The sequence below is a fragment of the Acinonyx jubatus genome, chromosome C1, assembly GCF_027475565.1.
Source record: "Acinonyx jubatus isolate Ajub_Pintada_27869175 chromosome C1, VMU_Ajub_asm_v1.0, whole genome shotgun sequence".
Taxonomy (NCBI): Eukaryota; Metazoa; Chordata; class Mammalia; order Carnivora; family Felidae; genus Acinonyx; species Acinonyx jubatus.
In genome coordinates, this window is record NC_069381.1 from 154,865,518 (window position 1) to 154,882,797 (window position 17,280).

The following is a 17,280-nucleotide window of genomic DNA, read 5'->3' on the forward strand; positions in this document are numbered from 1 at the left end:
CATGCCCCATAGCTATATGGAGTTACTTGATTCAAGAAGAATTCCAGGAGAAACAGTAATTGCCTGGATAACACTCAAGCCTTTTGCCTAAACATAAAGTCTTATATATGATCAGTTATCTCTCAGTTCAACCAACATCCTCTTAGAGCACTGACTTTTACTTTTCTGGAAAAGGCAGGCTGACTGCTCCTGGTGGTTGGGAGCTTAGCTAGAATCACCTTGTGTTAACTACAAGCCTTCTCCTCCCTTCATTTTTATTGCTATAATGATTTTTTTCCTGGAAGGTTCTTTTATATGAGGGATGATGACATCAATGAAACTGATTTCACCACCAGTGAAAATTGATCTTACTGCTTTATTGTGACATCTAGAATCTTCTCTTTGCCCACTGCTGTAGCCAATGAGTAGAAGAAATACCCACAAAGTGGATGTTGACTGAGAAGCAATGAGTGGCCACTGCTATTTAAAGATGCAGGGCATTTCTGAGCTTTCCATAAGGGAATAATTAAATCACTGCAGGTAACAAAGAATTAATTTTGAGGGATATTAAGCACCCTTAATTAGCACATTTGAGTTTCATTTCCCCACAGGGAAAATATTCTCATGGCAACTTGCCATGTCAAAGCTTCTAAAACTTCTCCCTAAACTTAGAGCTGAAGTCCATTTTACAATGCAAATGAGGACAGCAAAAATCTTTTAAGCCAAATCATTCATAACCATTTAGGTTCCAGGGCCCTGGATTTTGTTAATAATTCTGTGGCAACTACTTGGGAGGCTTTCTGAAAAAATATATAGCTGGTATATTCAAAGAACCTAAATCTTCTAATAACCCACATCTGTGCAGAGTTTGAAAGCTTGTTTTTTTCTTCTTAATTCCAATTACACTGTGTTTTAATTGCATTTTAAAGTTTAAGTGAATTTAGAGATCATAAAAATTCAAGACAAATAGAAACATCTCAGCCTAGACACATCCATCACATGGAGCTGATTGCTTACAATATCACATGAGATTAGGGCAGCAGAAGGGATTGTAGTTTATTGGTCTCAAATTCAATTAAATGAAATCAATTAATTCCTTGGGATATTTACGATATCATTCTTCTATCTAGGCATCAGTGCTGTACCAAATTTAACAATGAAAGAGGACTGATCTGTTTTGTTACTATGTAGATATATATATATATATATATATATAATACATTATATATATATTTTAATTTTACTGGGAAGACTTTTAAAAATATGTGTACTTTCCAAATATAGGCATGCAGAGTTTAATTTAATATATGTTAAGGATTGTCAGGTAATGATTATTTCAGACTTGGACATGAATATTTGCTTTAGATGCACCTCTGAAGGCAAAATTAAATGACAAACAACTACTGCAAGTGAAAGTTACCTTGAAAATTCTACCCTATCTTCTTGGGTCCACACATGAGAATGATCTTAAACTCCAATCTTAAACAACTAATGAGAGAAAGGAAGAACACAGCCATTTTAGGTAGTATCAATTCTCAAGTAATAGAATGATTTCTGATGTCTAATTTCCCACTTAAAAAAATCACAGAAAAACGTTCAAAGTGCTAGGGAGGAAATCTGGTAACTAACAGATACTGCAATATAACCATGTGGCCTAGGTTCTTTCATTTTTTTCTTTTTTACTTTTATTTATTTTTGAGAGAGAGACAGAGCATGAGCAGGGGAGAGGGAGACACAGAATCCAAAGCAGACTCCAGGCTCTGAGCTGTCAGCACAGAGCCCGATGTGGGGCTCGAACTCACAAACCATGAGATCATGACCTGAGCTGCAGTCGGACGCTTAACTGACTGAGCCACCTAGGAGTCCTGATTTTGTTTTCTGATGGGATCATGCAGGCAGCTAGCAACATCTTCCCACATGGCCCTTTAGACACTTCAGGATTTATTATAGAATAAAGCAAGAAGTGATTTATTTCTTTATACTTTGAAATTTCTCTAACTTTTGGATGTGCTTCAGTCTGACAGTAATTACTTTCTGCTTTTTCCTCTCTTCCATTTTTTCTCCTCATTTCTTCTTCCCTCTACCCTCCAAAAGAGTAGAGGTTTAGGACTGAAGAGGTCCTAAAGTATTAGTGGACTGCCTAGTGTCTTTTTCTAACTGAAGAAGCTACTTAGGGCAAGGCAGATTCTGGTTTTATCCCTGCCCTTCTCTCCACAGTGCTTTACATACGTTTAAAATATTAAAGAGAATTGAGAGGGACATCAATTTCCAAGTCAGTTTCATATAGGAATACCTATTCCAACATGTGTCAACATTTGTAGACCTCTGCCTGAATACTTCCCACAATAGGAAGTTCACCACTTGATGAGGCTGCTGATTCATCTGTGTTCAGCGTTGCACATTTCCTCTATGGAGATAAAATGAGCCTCATAGGCATTTAGCCAATTGTCCCGAGTTCTGCCCTTTGGTAGTGTACAAATCAAGTCAAATCACCCCAACCTGATGCCCCTTCCACTATTGGAACATACTGGGTCTCCCAACAACACTTTTTTCTCTGGTTTCTGCCATGATTCCCACGGTGACTGGAATACAGCTGTCTTCATAGACCATACCCTCTCCACACACTTGACTCAAATTCCAGATTCTTGACCTCCTGAGATTTACACTCCATCTCCACAATTCCTCAAATTCTCTTCAGCTTATATCCATCGTCCTCCTTGTTTGTAGAAGCTTCTTGGATCAAAACCTAGTCTCTTTATGAGCCTCCACAAAATGTCACTGGTCTTCAGCAGTTTGTGTCTAATATGTTTATGGCAGTTTAGCAGCGACAATGTCATGAGGAATCACACAGCAGGGTGCACGGGCTTCTGAAACCTCCCGCCATTCCCCTGTCTTTCCCTTCCTTATGTTGTCCTCACCCTCTCTGCTGAGTGAAAGTCAATTCTACTAATCCCAGCAGTGAAAAACTTAGCCTGACTTGAAGGTAGATGATCTCAACACAGTCTATGTCTTCCTTCCCTGAAATAGTGAAATTTTCACTGTTGTTACAATACATGTTAACTGCCTCCATTTAAATGTTAAACACTTTACATGATCTCATTTCAATTTTACTTTAACCCTACGTGGTAGATAGTACTATTCCCTTTGCTCATGTGAAGGAACTAAGGTTTCAAGAGGTCTAGTAATTTTTCTAAGGAAAAACTATTATTGCCAAAGCTAGAACTTAAGCCCACTTTCTTTAAACTCCAAAGTTAGTACACCTAACATGTATACTAAACGTCTCTTCAAGATTTCCATATGCCTCATCGTCCTGATTGTTATTCTCTGGACAAATTCCATTTTTTACAAAAAAGTATTCCTTTTAAAATATGGCCTCCTAAAATGCATTTAGTCCTTCAGATGTGAAGACAAGGAAGTAACTAAAAATTGCACACACTGGCCAACAGATGTGTTTGACTTGCCTATCCATTGTTTTTTTTTTAATTTTTATTAAATTTCAATTAATTAACATACAGTACAATATTGGTCTCAGGAGTAGAATTCAGTGATTTATCACTTACATACAACACCCAGTGCTCATCACAAAAAACGCCTCCTTAGTACTCATCTAGCCCATCTCACCCATCTTCCACCCACATCCCTCCATCAACCCACAGTTTGTACTCTATCACTAAGAGTCTCTTGTGGTGTGTTTCCCTCTCTTCTCCCGCCCCCCCCCCACCTTTTCCTCTATGCTCATCTGTTTTGCTTCTTAAATTCCACATATGAATGAAATCATATGGTATTTATCTTTCTCTGATTGACTTATTTTGCTTAGCATAATACATTCTGGCTCTATCCATGTCATTGCAGATGGCCTGATTTCATTCTTTTTGATGGCTGAGTAATATTCCAGTGTGTGTGTGTGTGTGTGTGTGTGTGTGTGTGTGTGTATCACATTTTCTTTATCCATTCATCACTTGATGGACATTTACGTTCTCTCCATAGTTTGGCTATTGTTGAAAATACTGCTATAAACACTGGAGTGCATGTACCCCTTTGAATCTGTATTTTTGCACACTTTGGGAAAATACCTAATAGTGAAATTGCTGGATTATAGAGTAGTTCTAGTATCAGTTTTCTTGAGGAATCACCATACTGTTCTCCAGAGTGGCTGCACAGGTTTGTATTTCCACCAACAGTGCAAGAGGCTTCCCCTTTCTCCATATCCTTGCCAACATCTGTTGTTTCTTGTGTTGTTAATTTTCATCATTCTGACAGGTGTGAGGTGGTATCTCATTGTGGTTTTGATTGCTATTTCCCTGGTGATGAGTGATGTTGAGTTTCTTCTCTTGTGTCTATTAGCCATCTGGATGTCTTCTTTGGAAAAATGTCTATTCATGTCTTTTGCCCATTTCTTCACTGGATTGTTTTTTGGGTGTTGAGTTTGATAAGTTCTGTATAGATTTTGGATACTAACCCTTTATCAGATATATTGTTTGCAAATATCTTCTCTCATTCCGTATGCTGCCTTTTAGTTTTGTTGATTATTTTCCTTCTCTGTGCAGAAGCTTTTTATCTTGATAAAGTCCCAGTAATTCATGCTTTTGTTTCCCTTCTTTTGGTGATGTGTCTAATTAGATGTTGCTCTGGCCAAGGTCAAAGAAGTTACTACCTGTGTTCTCCTCTAGGATTTTGACAGTCTCCTGTCTTATATGTAGGTCTCTCATCCATTTTGAATTTATTTTTGTGTACGGTGTAAGAAAGTGTTCCAGGTTCATTCTTCTGCATGTAGTTGTCCGGTTTTCCTAACACCATTTGTTAAAGAAACTGTCTTTCTCCACAGAATATTCCTTCCTGCTTTGTTGAAGATGAGTTGACCGTATAGTTGTGGATCCATTTCTCGGTTTTCTATTCTATTCCATTGATCTATGTGTCTGTTTTTGTGCCAGTACCATACTGTCTTGATCACTACAGCTTCATAATATAGCTCAAAATCCAGAGATACCCCCAGTTTTGTTTTTCTTTTTCAGGACTGCTTTGACTATTTGGGCTCTTTTGTGGTTTCATACAAATTTTAGCGTTGTTTGTTCCAGCTCTGCAAAGAATACTGATGGTATTTTGATAGGGATTGTGTTTTTTTTAATGTTTATTTATTTATTTTGAGAGAGAGAAAGGGCAAGTGGGGGAGGGACAGAGAGGAAGGGAGAGAAAGAATCCCAAGCAGGCTCCATGCTGTCAGCATAGAGTCCAAGGTGGGCTCGATCTCATGAACCATGATACATGACCCGAGCTGAAATCCAGAAATCAGATGCTTAACAGATTGAGCCACCCAGGTGCCCTGTCCATCCATTGTTTTTAATAAACAAATAGCACAACAAAAAAGCAAGAAGAAAAAGGAAAGGAAGAATTTGAATGCCTGTATAATCTCTGGTCCACACTTTTTTCTTTCATCTGGATTTATTCTATCCATTTTGTTACCTATTTGGCCCCTAAAGATATTTGCATTTGTAATCTACTTTTCTGTAACATTGTATATTCTTGCCATCCATCTTGGATTTCCTAGTTACAGCTGTAATTGTTCTCAAAGCAACTCAATAGGACTATGGTCCATGCTAACTCCTAATGCTGCTGTGGAATTGATATGAATTGCCTGCCATCTAAAAGTACTGTTTGGCATAAAGGAATTTAGCTAGTAAGTGCACCCAGTGAACCACCCAGCCTCTACATCTAACATGGCCATTCTGTTCTCTGCTTGTTCTTACATTTTAACTTTTATTTAAGAAGCTATATACGATAAGATTATTCATGTTCTGAAGAATTCATGAAGATTATAGGATTTAAATTTCAAGAGTTTTAATTTTTTTCTGTATCTACACAGCTAACAAATAATTCTTACGATACCTACTGTTAAAAAAATTTTCCAGGGAGGGGCACTTTGGCGGCTCAGTCAGTTGGGTGTCCAACTCTTTATTTCGGCTCAGGTCATAATCCCAGGATCGTGGGATAGAGCCCTGCTCAAAATTTGTTCTCTCTCTCTCCCTCTGTCCCTCTCCCTTGTTTGCATGCTCAGTCTCTCTCTCTCTCTCTCTGAAATAAAAAATTAAGAAAAATTTGTTTTCAGGTATATCTGGTTACTCTTCCCATGTCTAAATTGGGGGAAAAAAAGCACTAAATTCTCCACAAATCACCTTATGTCATTTACAGAGGCCAGAAATGCCTAGGTGATATGGAATTTCCGAGGTTTTCCTAATGCCTTTCCATGTGATCAAATAGAGTGCTATATGCATTGTCCAAGGTGATGTGACTAGATATGAATCTTGTCCTTTTGTTCTAGGTCCACCTAGTCAAGAGAAAAAATACTATATTTTACAAAGGTGAAACCTAAGTAGATTTTGCTACACTTCTCAAGATAATGTCTTCATTAAAGGGTTTTCTAATAGTGATAGGTGTGCCAAAATGGAATGGGTCAATTTGTTAAATAGTGAGCTTCCTATTATCAGAGATGTTTAATTATAGTTTGGATGGGCACAGAGAGTGAAATGTACTCATTGGCATACAAGGTCACTTCCAACTCTGAATATCTGTTTCTGTATAAAGTCAAGCAATATCATCTGAGGTTACTTATTCCTCTCACAAATTGAGATGACTGGTTGAGTTCTTAGTTTCTCTTTGGTTATAAAAATTTTGCATAGTGGAAAGTAGAAGTCTGGCTTTCTGGCTAGTAACTCAGATGCCCAACCCCCTAAATGCTATTCATCTGTATGTACACATAGGAAATGCCATCATGGTTGATTATACCTGGTTGACAACATCTCTGAAGTTACAGATGGGTAACTAAGGTGAATATAATTCCTAATTGGAAATCTGGAAAACTTGGTTGTTTCTCACTTTTCTTTTGTTAGTTTCATAGCACATTTTTTCATGCTTAAAATGTTAGTGGGATGCTAACTTAACATTAGTAAGTTAAAGAAAATTTCAAGGGGAAAAATTAACATTTAAATAGACTTTGATTATTACAGAAAAGACAGAATCTCCAGCCAGTGATTTGGCTTAGCTAGGAATACAAGAGTAATTAATGGTTGTCAGTATCAGAAAAGATTTTCCAGAGACAGGAACTGTCAAGGTAGGGGAGGGAGGAGAAAGATCTTCAGACCTCCAATACTTGACATGCTTGTAAAAAAGACTGTGAACATGAGAGGGAGCAGTCTTACTGGAAAATTTCCAGAAAGTAATGTATAGTCAGTTCCTGTCCATGTTGCACACCCTAACTTAGCCTAACTCCAATGCTGTGAGGTAAATACTCTTACCCTTTCTTAAGATGCCAGGAGATGCTGAGTTTTCTGCATTGTTTTGAGAGACTTGCACACCATGAGGACAAATCCTCCTACTTCTTGCCTAACCTCCTCCCTAAATATGATATAAATGAAAATCCAAGAAAGTACTACCTGGCAGTATAAAATGACTGTACATTTAGGATAGTTTTGCCAACCACAGCAAGAAAGTTATATATTCATGAGAAATGGCTGCAGAAATAAACTTTGGCAATCTTTCCATATTATTCTCAATGAAAACCAGGCTTCTTTAAAATCAATGAATTGAATGTGTTTGAATAGAATGCTTTAGCACTGTCCTGCATTTTAAGGAATATATGAATTTATCCGTGTAGTTTTAAAACCTACAATAATTGAACATCTATTTTGTACCAGGCATCGTACTATAGAATTACTTACATGATATGATCATGGACAAATACTGTGCTCACTAAAATAAGTAGGAGTATTCCTTTGCCTCATACCAAAGGCCATTTATAATCTAGCTTCTCAGCTATATTTTGTTTGTCAGCAAATCCTCCTCACTTTTTTCCTTTGGTCATGCCTTTTCAAAACCTCCTCAGTCTTTGAAGTCTGATCCCATTTCTGCTTCTCCCTCAAAGCTTTCCTTGACCTGTTCAGCACAGAGTATTCCCTTCCTCCTTTGAGCAGGAAGTCCTTGTTATCTGCAGTACACGGGCATTTATCAAATATCACCCAGTGCCTTCATGAGGGGTGCTGGTGTGTATGCTATCTGGCTTTGCATGTCAGTACCTCAGGCTCCCCAAGTAGATTTTGTGTTCTTTTTGTAGAACAATTCCTATAGTTTTGTGTTATGCAACTTACAGTGGAAATTCAACTAAACTGGCTGTTCTGCAATGATGAGGTGGAGTCTAATGTGTGTAGAAGGGTTAAGACTTGGGTGTGTGCCTGAGAATGAGAAGTAATACTTAGCTTTGTTGATATTTCCCAGTTGCCTGGAAAAAAGGGGGTATATTCTCATATAATGTTTTATATTCGGGGTCCAAAGCACACTTTCCTAAAATGCAGTGTAGGCAGTGTCCCCCCACCTGCCCCCAACAAAAACTTTTTTCACCTTTTCTCTATCCTTATCTTTTCTATTTACAGACCGACTATTTGCTTCTCATTGAGCTGCAAACATGTCTGATAAATAAGTTGTATTTCGGTTTCCTGCGGCAACTATTAGAAGTCTTTTCTGCACTTAGAAGTCTATGCATTAGTCTTTTCTGCATTAGAAGTCTATGGTGATCTCTTTGGGAGGTGTGCTGGGTTATGTCTGTGCCTAACCTTCCCCTGGGGGCTGAACTGAGGTCCGCATAGTGTTAAAGACGTGTACTCTAGAGGAATGTTTAGTACAGTGGGACTCCTTTGTATTAAAATAACAGCAAGACAGTCAAAAAGGGGAATTCATCATAGAGAAAGGAGACTGTTTCATGGAACCTAAAGATGGAGAAAATAGTTGGCCCTCAGGTACCATGTGGAAATGTATCTCTTACCTTTAGTTCATTCTACAGGTCTGCTTTATTCCTTTCTCTTGGTGCTGATTAGCTTCTGGTTTTTCTACCCACAGGATGAAGGATGGGGCTAACACTTTCCGAGTTTGAAACCCTAGAGTCCAAGTTACTGAAAAACAAAACAGAACAAAACAAAACAAAAACCTGCCTTGATCCATGTCCCAATACCTGAAGAAGGACTTCAATTACTATCTTCGGCTAAGGGTCCATCCCTGGACTAATAAAATATGGTCAGACACAAAATGGTATTTTACTTTACTGTATTTCTGGGGTAATCATTTGAATGGAGGGTGGTAGGAAGGTGCTAGTACCTAAAGGTGATATGCTGGACAGATAAAAGGGTAGAGGTTTTCTGTGTTGTACATATGCATAGAGGTAAAGAGTTTATAAGCCCCTTCCCACATGTTATCTCATGTGAGCCTCGTGACAGCAGGATAACAGAGGCAAGACAAACACTATTGGTGGGCAACTTCTACATTAACATTTTACATCCTGAAGGCATTAACGTGCTTTCAGATATTAAGTGATTTGCGCAAGATTCACAAATAATTTGTAAATTCTCTTTCCGTTGCCTAACGAAACTTCTCTTTCAAAATGTTTCTGAAATCCCACCACCTTCGCAAAGGCAATGAATAGGAGAGCAATACTAATTTAATTTGTCTTCTCTAGAAAAAAGAGCAGGTCCAGGGAAGTGTAATTTCAGTGAATCAGGAATGAGGGAAAAGGAGAGTGAGAGAAAGACAGAAAGGAAACATAAGGGAATGAGTTACTGAGCTGGCCACAGATTTGAAATAGGCTGATTGGTTTGTATCACAGGATATTTTCAGAGAGGCTGCGTGAAGCTACTGTGTGTGTGCCATGGGCAGGGGAGGGAAAGGAATAAAAGTTGATTCACTAGATTCTATTGTCCTTGGTCAAAGCTGGGCCTCCAGGGTTAACTTACCAGCACTTCCTGTTGTACATGTTTGGGGACACAGCAGAACCTGCTGGACAGCAGAGGAGTCCTAGGTGGAAGGACAGATACTATCAGGTCATATATGAGAGTGACACGAAGGACCAGAGGCAGCTTCGGAGGGAGTCGCCCTGGCTCACAGACCAGGCTCCACCATGACCTGATCTTCGGCCACAAAGGTGACAAGAGACCTGAGCACATCTCCTCTCTGGGGCCTACAGGAATGCAATTGATGCCAAGGCATCCTCCTGGGGGAACATCAGGAGGAGCTGAGGAGCTGGCTGTACGGTCTCATGTGGGGATGGTGATATCTACTACTCGACGAAAACCCACTTCAAGCACACCCCTCCTACACTACTCCAGACTTGATCAGTCCCATCTTTATGTTCACACTATTCTTCACATGAGTATATACATGTTTAATTCAATTATTTATTCAGACTTTTTTCTTTTCCTAGAAAGGATTTTTGTGAGACTGAGTAATGTTGATTCATTAATACAATAGTTTATTGAATACCTACTATGTGCTAGGCACTATTTTCAGGGGTAGGGATAAAATAGTATAGGTACAAACCTTTAACTTTTTGAGGCTTACATTTTAATGTGTGTGTGTGACTAATAAAGAAATAAGCAAAATATATATTATGTTAGATACTTTTAAATACTTTGGAGGAAAATAAAGCAGGAAAGTTAGATAGGAAGAGCCGGGGTGGGGAGTGAGTATTGTACGTCAAGTAGGGTGTCAGGGAAAACTTCACCAGAGTGAGTGATATTACAGCAAGAGCAGGTATGGATACCTGGGAGTGAGGGAGTGAGTTGCAGAGACAGAGAAAACCAAGTGCACAGGCATTAAGCATGCTGGGTGTTTTCCAAGAAGGCCAGGGAGACCAGGGTGACCAAAGCAGAGTAAGGGAGAAGGAGATGAGAGAGAAGAGAATAGATGCAGAGAGTCAATGTGGAGCTAAATATCTCAGGACATTGAAATGACTTTGGCTTTCATTTGGAGAGGGATGGAGAAGCAACAGGGCTTTAATCAGAGAAGAGAGCTGACTTCCATTTCAACAGGGTCACTCTGGCTGAGAGTAGAGTATAAAGGGACAAGAGCTGAAGCTGAGCGTAAGGAGCTTACTGGGGCAAGTCAGGTGGGCAGTGTTGATTGTTTGGACAAAGATGGCAGCAGAAGAGGTGGTGGGAGACAGTGTGATTCTAGTTTAAAGACGGAATTGACAGAATCTATTATGGATGAGCAAGAACATCCGATATTAGAAATCAATCATTAAGATGATTCCAGGTTTTTGGCCTGAGCCAAGATGACAGAAGGAAAAAAAAAAATTAGAGGGAAGATTAGTTTGGACAGGAAATGGCTCTCAGACATCCAAGTGGAGTTGTTGAATTGACAGTGGATTTAGGAGACTGAAGTTCAAGGAAAAGTTCATGGTTAGAGATATAAATTGGGAGCCATCGGTATGACATTAAAGGCCATGGTACTGGGTTAGATCACCGCGTGAATGAATGTAGCTAGGAAAGTGAAAGGGACAAAAAACTGACTCCTAGACCATTCCACTCTAAGGGATTAGGAAGGTGAGGAGTACCAAAAAGCAGACACAGCAAATGTGGCCATAAAGTAGAATGAAAACCAGAAGAATGTGGTTTCTGGAAGCCAAGACAAGAAGGTGTTTCGAGAGGCAGGGCCTTGGCCAAAATGTTGCTGACAGAGGTGTTGAGAACAGACCTTTGGGTTTAGCAGCATGGAGATCATTGGTGACCTTGAGCAGTCCACTACAGTAGAGGGGGGCAAATGCCCGAATGGAAGTTCAAAAGAGAATGGAGGGGAGAGAAATCGGAAGAAATAAATCTAGGCAGTTCTTTAGAGTTTTGCTTTAAAGGGAAGAAGTACAAAGAGGGTGGTGGCTGGTGGGACAGGGAGAATAAAGAAGTGTGTGTTAAGGGTCTGTTCATATGCCTCTTGGCAGTGTCCGCCACAACTTACTGGCAGAACCAGGCAGAAAAGGAATGATTGTGAGAAAAATGAACAAAATACCCCTACAGCCAGGTCTGCACGGACCACTGAACCGACCCACACACGGTTCACCGTATCAACGAGGAAACGTCTTGCGGAAGTGAAGGTGCCTGGGTTAGGCCTTATAGACCGAACACCTAAAGGTTTCAGATTCAAAAAGCAGAAATAATAAGCCTGTCAAATAGCAGTGTGGAGGTTCCCTCTACTGATCTGCGACGCCAAAATGTGGTCTGGTGGCATTTTCTGAGAGATTCATTTGGAGTGGCAGTTTCACAGAATGATCACCCTCATCCTCACTAGCAAACAGTACGTAAGTGCCTGATTTCCCTACCACCTCATAAATTAAAACAGAGGGCCCGTTCCCTGGGCGAACCGGTGTGGTAATGAGAAGTAGTGAGAGGCCTGAAGGTCAGGGATGGGGAAAAGGCAGGGATCCGGTAGAGGCAGGCGGCTCTTGCCAAACCATCCCGCCCCAGTTCCTGATTTTCACCCTGGCTGTCCAAGCGCGGGAGTGCACGACTCCTCCGCTGCTTCTTCCTCCTTTGCCCCTTGAGCTCCGTACTTCTTCTTTTGCTGTTCTCTCTCAACGCAGGGGTGGTTCCGAAGATCGGCCCTGGCCCCTACCTGGCCCCTACCATCGCCTGTGGGCGCGCGGGAAGCGGACTGAGACCCCCTGAAACTCCAGTGGGGGCAGGACCCGGCGTTCTGAGCATGTGCGAGCAAGCCGGGAGGCTAGGGCGGATTCAGCGGGGTGGGGGCCCCTTCAGGTCTCTGTGCTAAGCGCGGAGCAGGGGCGCGGCGGAGCAGGAGCACGGTGAGCGCAGGACCGGCCAGCACTCTCCGGCGCCGGGATCCCGCGCCTAGGGCGCAGCGGCTGCGCCCTACCCTCCGGGCGTGGGCGAGCTGGCCGCGTGTGCCTCCCTGCTTGACGCGTGGGCGAGCCAATCAGGACTAGCGGTCCAGGCTGCCATGTGACGGGCGAGGCGGCTCCTTTCCCCAGCGCGGCCAGAGGGAGGAGAGAACCGGGGCTCGCCGCGAGCCTTCGAGAGCAGCGGTCGCGGAGGCGGCGGCGGCGGCGGCACAGGCTCGGGCCAGCCGCGCGCGCATCCCCCGGCGCCCTGGGCGGCGGAAAGCTCGGCGGGCCGTGGGAGCCCACGACACGAGTGGACAAAGCAAGATGGCAGGGATCTTAGCCTGGTTCTGGAACGAGAGGTTTTGGCTCCCACACAATGTCACCTGGGCGGACCTGAAGAACACGGAGGAGGCCACCTTCCCGCAGGCTGAGGACCTCTATCTTGCCTTCCCCGTGGCCTTCTGCATCTTCATGGTGCGGTTCATCTTCGAGAGGTAAGAGGGGCTGGAGCGCTCCTCCCCTCCCCCTTCACACACTCTCACACACACACGCACACGCACCCGCGCGCGCACATTCGCGCGCACACGCACCCTCGCGTGCTCTGTGGCGCACGCACCCGCGCCCCCAGCGCTCGCGCTCGCGCCTCCAACCTTTGTGTTCGGGGAAGGGGTTGTTGACCCTTCAGCCCGGCTGCCGTTCGGGGCGCCAGGGAGGATCTGGCTAGCCTACGGATTTCCTCCGGGGCGCCGGGGAGGGGCCGCGGAGCGTTGGGGTCGCCCCCCGCACTCCTCCTGGGCCCGTTTTCTCCCGGCCGCCAGCGCCGGCGAACAAAGGTGAGCGCCCGGCGGCCTCGGGACGCGGCGCACTCGGAGGGGTTGGCCCCTGTGCGCCCCGCGGGCGGCCGCGCTGCCGGGCCGGGCTCCCGGCTGAGGCTCGTCGCCACCCACCTGACAGCCTGGGGCGCTGCGGACGCGCGGCCCGGAGGGCGGAGGGACCGCGCACACACCTCCAGTCCTTTCGCCCAAGCACGCGGATTGTGGGGACTGTGCTTCGAAACAATTCGCCGGGGACTCCTGGGCTTCTGGCCGCTAGTTGGTTTCTGCTCGTGACACTATCAGGCCCACAGTCCTGGGAGATAGATGACAACAGTTTTCAGGCTTCCAGCACTCCGGGTCATTAGCGGTTTTCTTAAAAGAGATTATGACGAGACGGGTGCACAGCCTGCAACGTGGTGATATTAAATTGATAAGATGCTTCCTGTGAATAACCATAAACTTTTGTGCCAAACGCACTTAAAACATTTTAAGGAGTTGTTATTTATCGTTTGTATAATTTCCGGATTTGGTTGAGTGGCCCCACTGTGTCCCGAACAAACTTGTGTTACTCTCATTCAATCAGTCTTAGTCACAAAACTCGATTTTGCGTGCTGTGCACTCTCCGGGTGCTATTGAAACAAAAGCAGGACAGCGGCACACACTTGTTTTCCTCTACTGAGAACCTCGCCTCCGCTTCCTCCTCTCTCTGCCCCCCATTCATCGGTGAGGCTGAATTCCTCAGATGATGGAGTTTATACCCCATTTCCCACGTCCACTCCACCACTCTTCTCCTACCCCCAACTCACCTTGGTTTTGTTTCTGAAGCTTTTGCTGTTATTTTGTTTGCTGTTTCTGTTCGCCTGACACCACTCTTGAGGATGGCGGAGTTTGTCTTTTGTGTCATTTGTTGCTGGGTATGGCAGCAGAAAAAGCTTCGTGGGAACAAAAAGTATCTTTTGTTTAAGGAAGGTGTGTTTTTCAGTGGGCGATAACTGTTGCTTGTGAACCAAGCCGCCGGTTCACATGCAGAGATTGAAATGCAGGAAGGAACAGATTTAAAGAGGTATTTTAAAATGACTGCAATCCAGCGCAGATACCTCACTGTTCCTGTCCAGCGCTGAGGCTTACTGTGAAAAAGTGGGTGTGTTTGTAGGTTTGGAGTTGCTTCTACAGCAGATGTTTACTTACAGAAAATAGGAACTGCTGTCTAACTTCGCAATCTCTTCAAAAACAGCCTCTCGGGACCTGCAGGAGCTTCTGTACTGATTGATACTTAGTAGGGGCTCCACACACCATTGCGTAAGAACATCTGATCAATTCTGGACGGGCTCACTTGTAGTCAGGTAATGCATTTGAAAGAGGCGTAGTCTTAACGTTTTGGATAACAAAAGCATGTCAGCTAACGACCTTTGTGCAGAAAGCTGATTCCAAGTTCTTTAGATTGGAAAAAAGTAAATTTGGTTTTGTACTTAAACTTTCTCTGCCTTAAAAAAAAAAACCAAAACCTAAAAACAAATGTAATTTAAGTTGAAAACTGGAAGTTTGTTGTTCTTCTTCCTGGACAGTTTTTTCTTCCTTTGTGTAATCTCTTGACTGGACTTAGACTTTGTACAAAAGGGTCATCTGCTTTCAACTATCAGTCACAGCAAATGTCATATTGTAACGCAGAGAGTTTTTCAGTTACTTTCAGGCCGTTGGTTCACGTAGAAGTGAATTTCATGGCAAACTGAGAGTTTGTGATTGATGTTCAGAAGAATACTCCAGTATGGCCCATATACCACAGGATGCTATACTGACTCTTGGAAGGATGTCTACTTTGTTTCTATAGTGGCGTCGGCCCTGTCTTAACCATTCAGACTCTCAGTTCCCTGAAAATCCAAGTGTATAATTTCGTCCAGAATCACAAGTTGTGCATGTTTCTCCTCTCCTCACACCTAAGGAGCCCATTCTGGTATCCTGCTTGTGGCCTTCGTCTCAGCATCCACCAAGGGCCTGAATTTGAATCAGCTGATACTGTTATTCGTGATATGACTCACTTTCCGTCCTCTTCTAACATGGTGTACTTAAATCTTTCTTTTGCTGTATTCTGTAATGTATAGCATGATTTAAAGAAGCCTGTTGTGAGTCCCTTTACAAAATGAAATGCCTTTGTAATACAAATAATTCCCTCTGGATTCTCTTCCTTTTCTTAAAATTTATTTTTCATTTTTGGGGCACTTGGGTGATTCAGCCAGAGGAGCATGCAACTCTTGATCTTGGGGTCGTGAGTTTGAGCCTCACGTTGGGTGTAGAGATTACTTAAATAAATAAGCAAATATTTTTAAAAATTTACTTTTCATTTTTATTTTTCAGGATTCTATTCTTTTTATGCTTCTGTTGTTACTTATTTCAAAGCTGAGAACATATCTATGAAATACCTGATTATCCAAGATCTTTATTTCCATTAAATGGGGTCTGTAATGCACTTGTTGAGGCCCAAATTGTGAATTTGAATACATTCTCCTCAGACTTATGTTTTTCTCTCCATAAAGAGAAACACTAAGGAATAGAGTGGATTGAGCTTTGCTCCATTAAACAGGCTTATTTTTTTGTTTGCACACCACTGTTGGGGTGTTGACAGTGGAGGCATTGGTGGCCAGAATGATACCGTGTTATGGTACCATATGGGCAACAATATGGACACTCAGCATGGTTGGTTAAAAATGGAGCAGGCTAAATTCAGTGACTTTCGACTGAATCTGTGAATAGTCCAAAGCTGGGTGGTTTTTAGCATTGCCTTTGTACCGCACTTAACCCTCGGTAGGACCAGAAGGGCCATTATAGATATTACTTGATTGACAAAGTAAAAGATCTGTTGTTAAAAAAAACAAAAACAAAAACAAAAAACAAAACTTCATGGTTTCTCCTAGAATGAAAATTGTAGGGTATACCGTTATATTATGTTGTTGGCTTGATGACAAGGAACAAAGTAATATTTATTATTTCAAATTAAAAGAATTTAATTGCAATGTAGTTAACAGTATTATATTAGTTTCAGGTGTACAATATAGTGATTCAACAGTTCTACACATTACTCAGTGCACACCATGACCAAAATATTATTTAATAATGTAACATTATCGGGGCGCCCGGGTGGTTCAGTCGGTTGAGCGTCGGACTTCGGCTCAGGTCATGATCTCACAGCTCGTGAGTTCGAGCCCCGCGTCAGGCTCTGTGCTGACTGCTCGGAGCCTGGAGCCTGTTTCAGATTCTGTGCCTCCCTCTTTCCCTGCCCCAATCCACTCGCATTCTGTCTCTCTCAAAAATAAATAAACATTGAAAAATATAATGTAACATTATCATATATTTTATGAATTTTCTTGATTTAATGCTTGTTTAGGCTTAGTGAGCCTTTCTCTGGAATTATAATAAATACTTCTTCCAGATTCACTTGTTAAAATATATTGCTATAAATTACTATCTCATGAAACTCTGCGCAGGCTAAAAGTCATTTTTTGCAGGTAGAAATTAGCTGTCTAAGAATAAAGAGATTTTCTTCATACAAGTATTTTAGCCAATGGTTTCTTTCTTGTATTTTTTCAATTATGATTTGAATGAAAAGAATTATTTGGACTGTTATCATTTGTGCTTCAAAAAAACTGCCATATTTCAGAATAATCAACAAAGAAGATTCTTAGAGAAATCACTTGGTCTCTTTCCTCAGACCCAATTTAGGTGGACCCTAGAGTAGACCTGACACCTCTTGTGATGACCAGATAACAAATGAGAAACTCATCCCTGTCAGGTTGGCTCTCAAAGTGCCAAGCTATGAGAGAACTATCATTTTCCAGGAGG

At 42.2% G+C, this 17,280-nt stretch overlaps 1 protein-coding gene and 1 long non-coding RNA gene across 8 annotated transcripts in view; one reads left to right on the forward strand and one right to left on the reverse strand.

Moving 5' to 3' along the window:
• The window catches only part of LOC128314056 (uncharacterized), an 84,569-nt gene extending 69,621 nt beyond the window's left edge, over positions 1 to 14,948 (reverse strand). For 3 of the 6 annotated variants that reach the window (XR_008295415.1, XR_008295417.1, XR_008295414.1), the window contains exons 1-4: positions 14,253 to 14,948; positions 13,579 to 14,075; positions 9,750 to 9,810; positions 8,789 to 8,915 (exon numbers count right to left, since the gene is read on the reverse strand). This is a non-coding gene — a long non-coding RNA (uncharacterized LOC128314056). Of the gene's footprint in view, positions 1 to 1,230; positions 6,302 to 8,535; positions 8,916 to 9,749; positions 9,811 to 13,578; positions 14,076 to 14,252 lie in introns of those variants that run through there. The other 3 variants (XR_008295416.1, XR_008295413.1, XR_008295418.1) reach the window with 3 other exon arrangements.
• CERS6 (ceramide synthase 6) overlaps positions 12,754 to 17,280 on the forward strand; it is a 314,828-nt gene continuing 310,301 nt past the window's right edge. Inside the window, exon 1 of one of the 2 annotated variants that reach the window (XM_015066922.3) lies at positions 12,754 to 13,125. In XM_015066922.3, coding sequence (XP_014922408.1) covers positions 12,956 to 13,125 — 170 coding nt within the window. In that variant the 5' untranslated portion in view covers positions 12,754 to 12,955. The remainder of the gene's footprint in view (positions 13,126 to 17,280) is intronic. The other variant, XM_015066923.3, reaches the window with a different exon arrangement.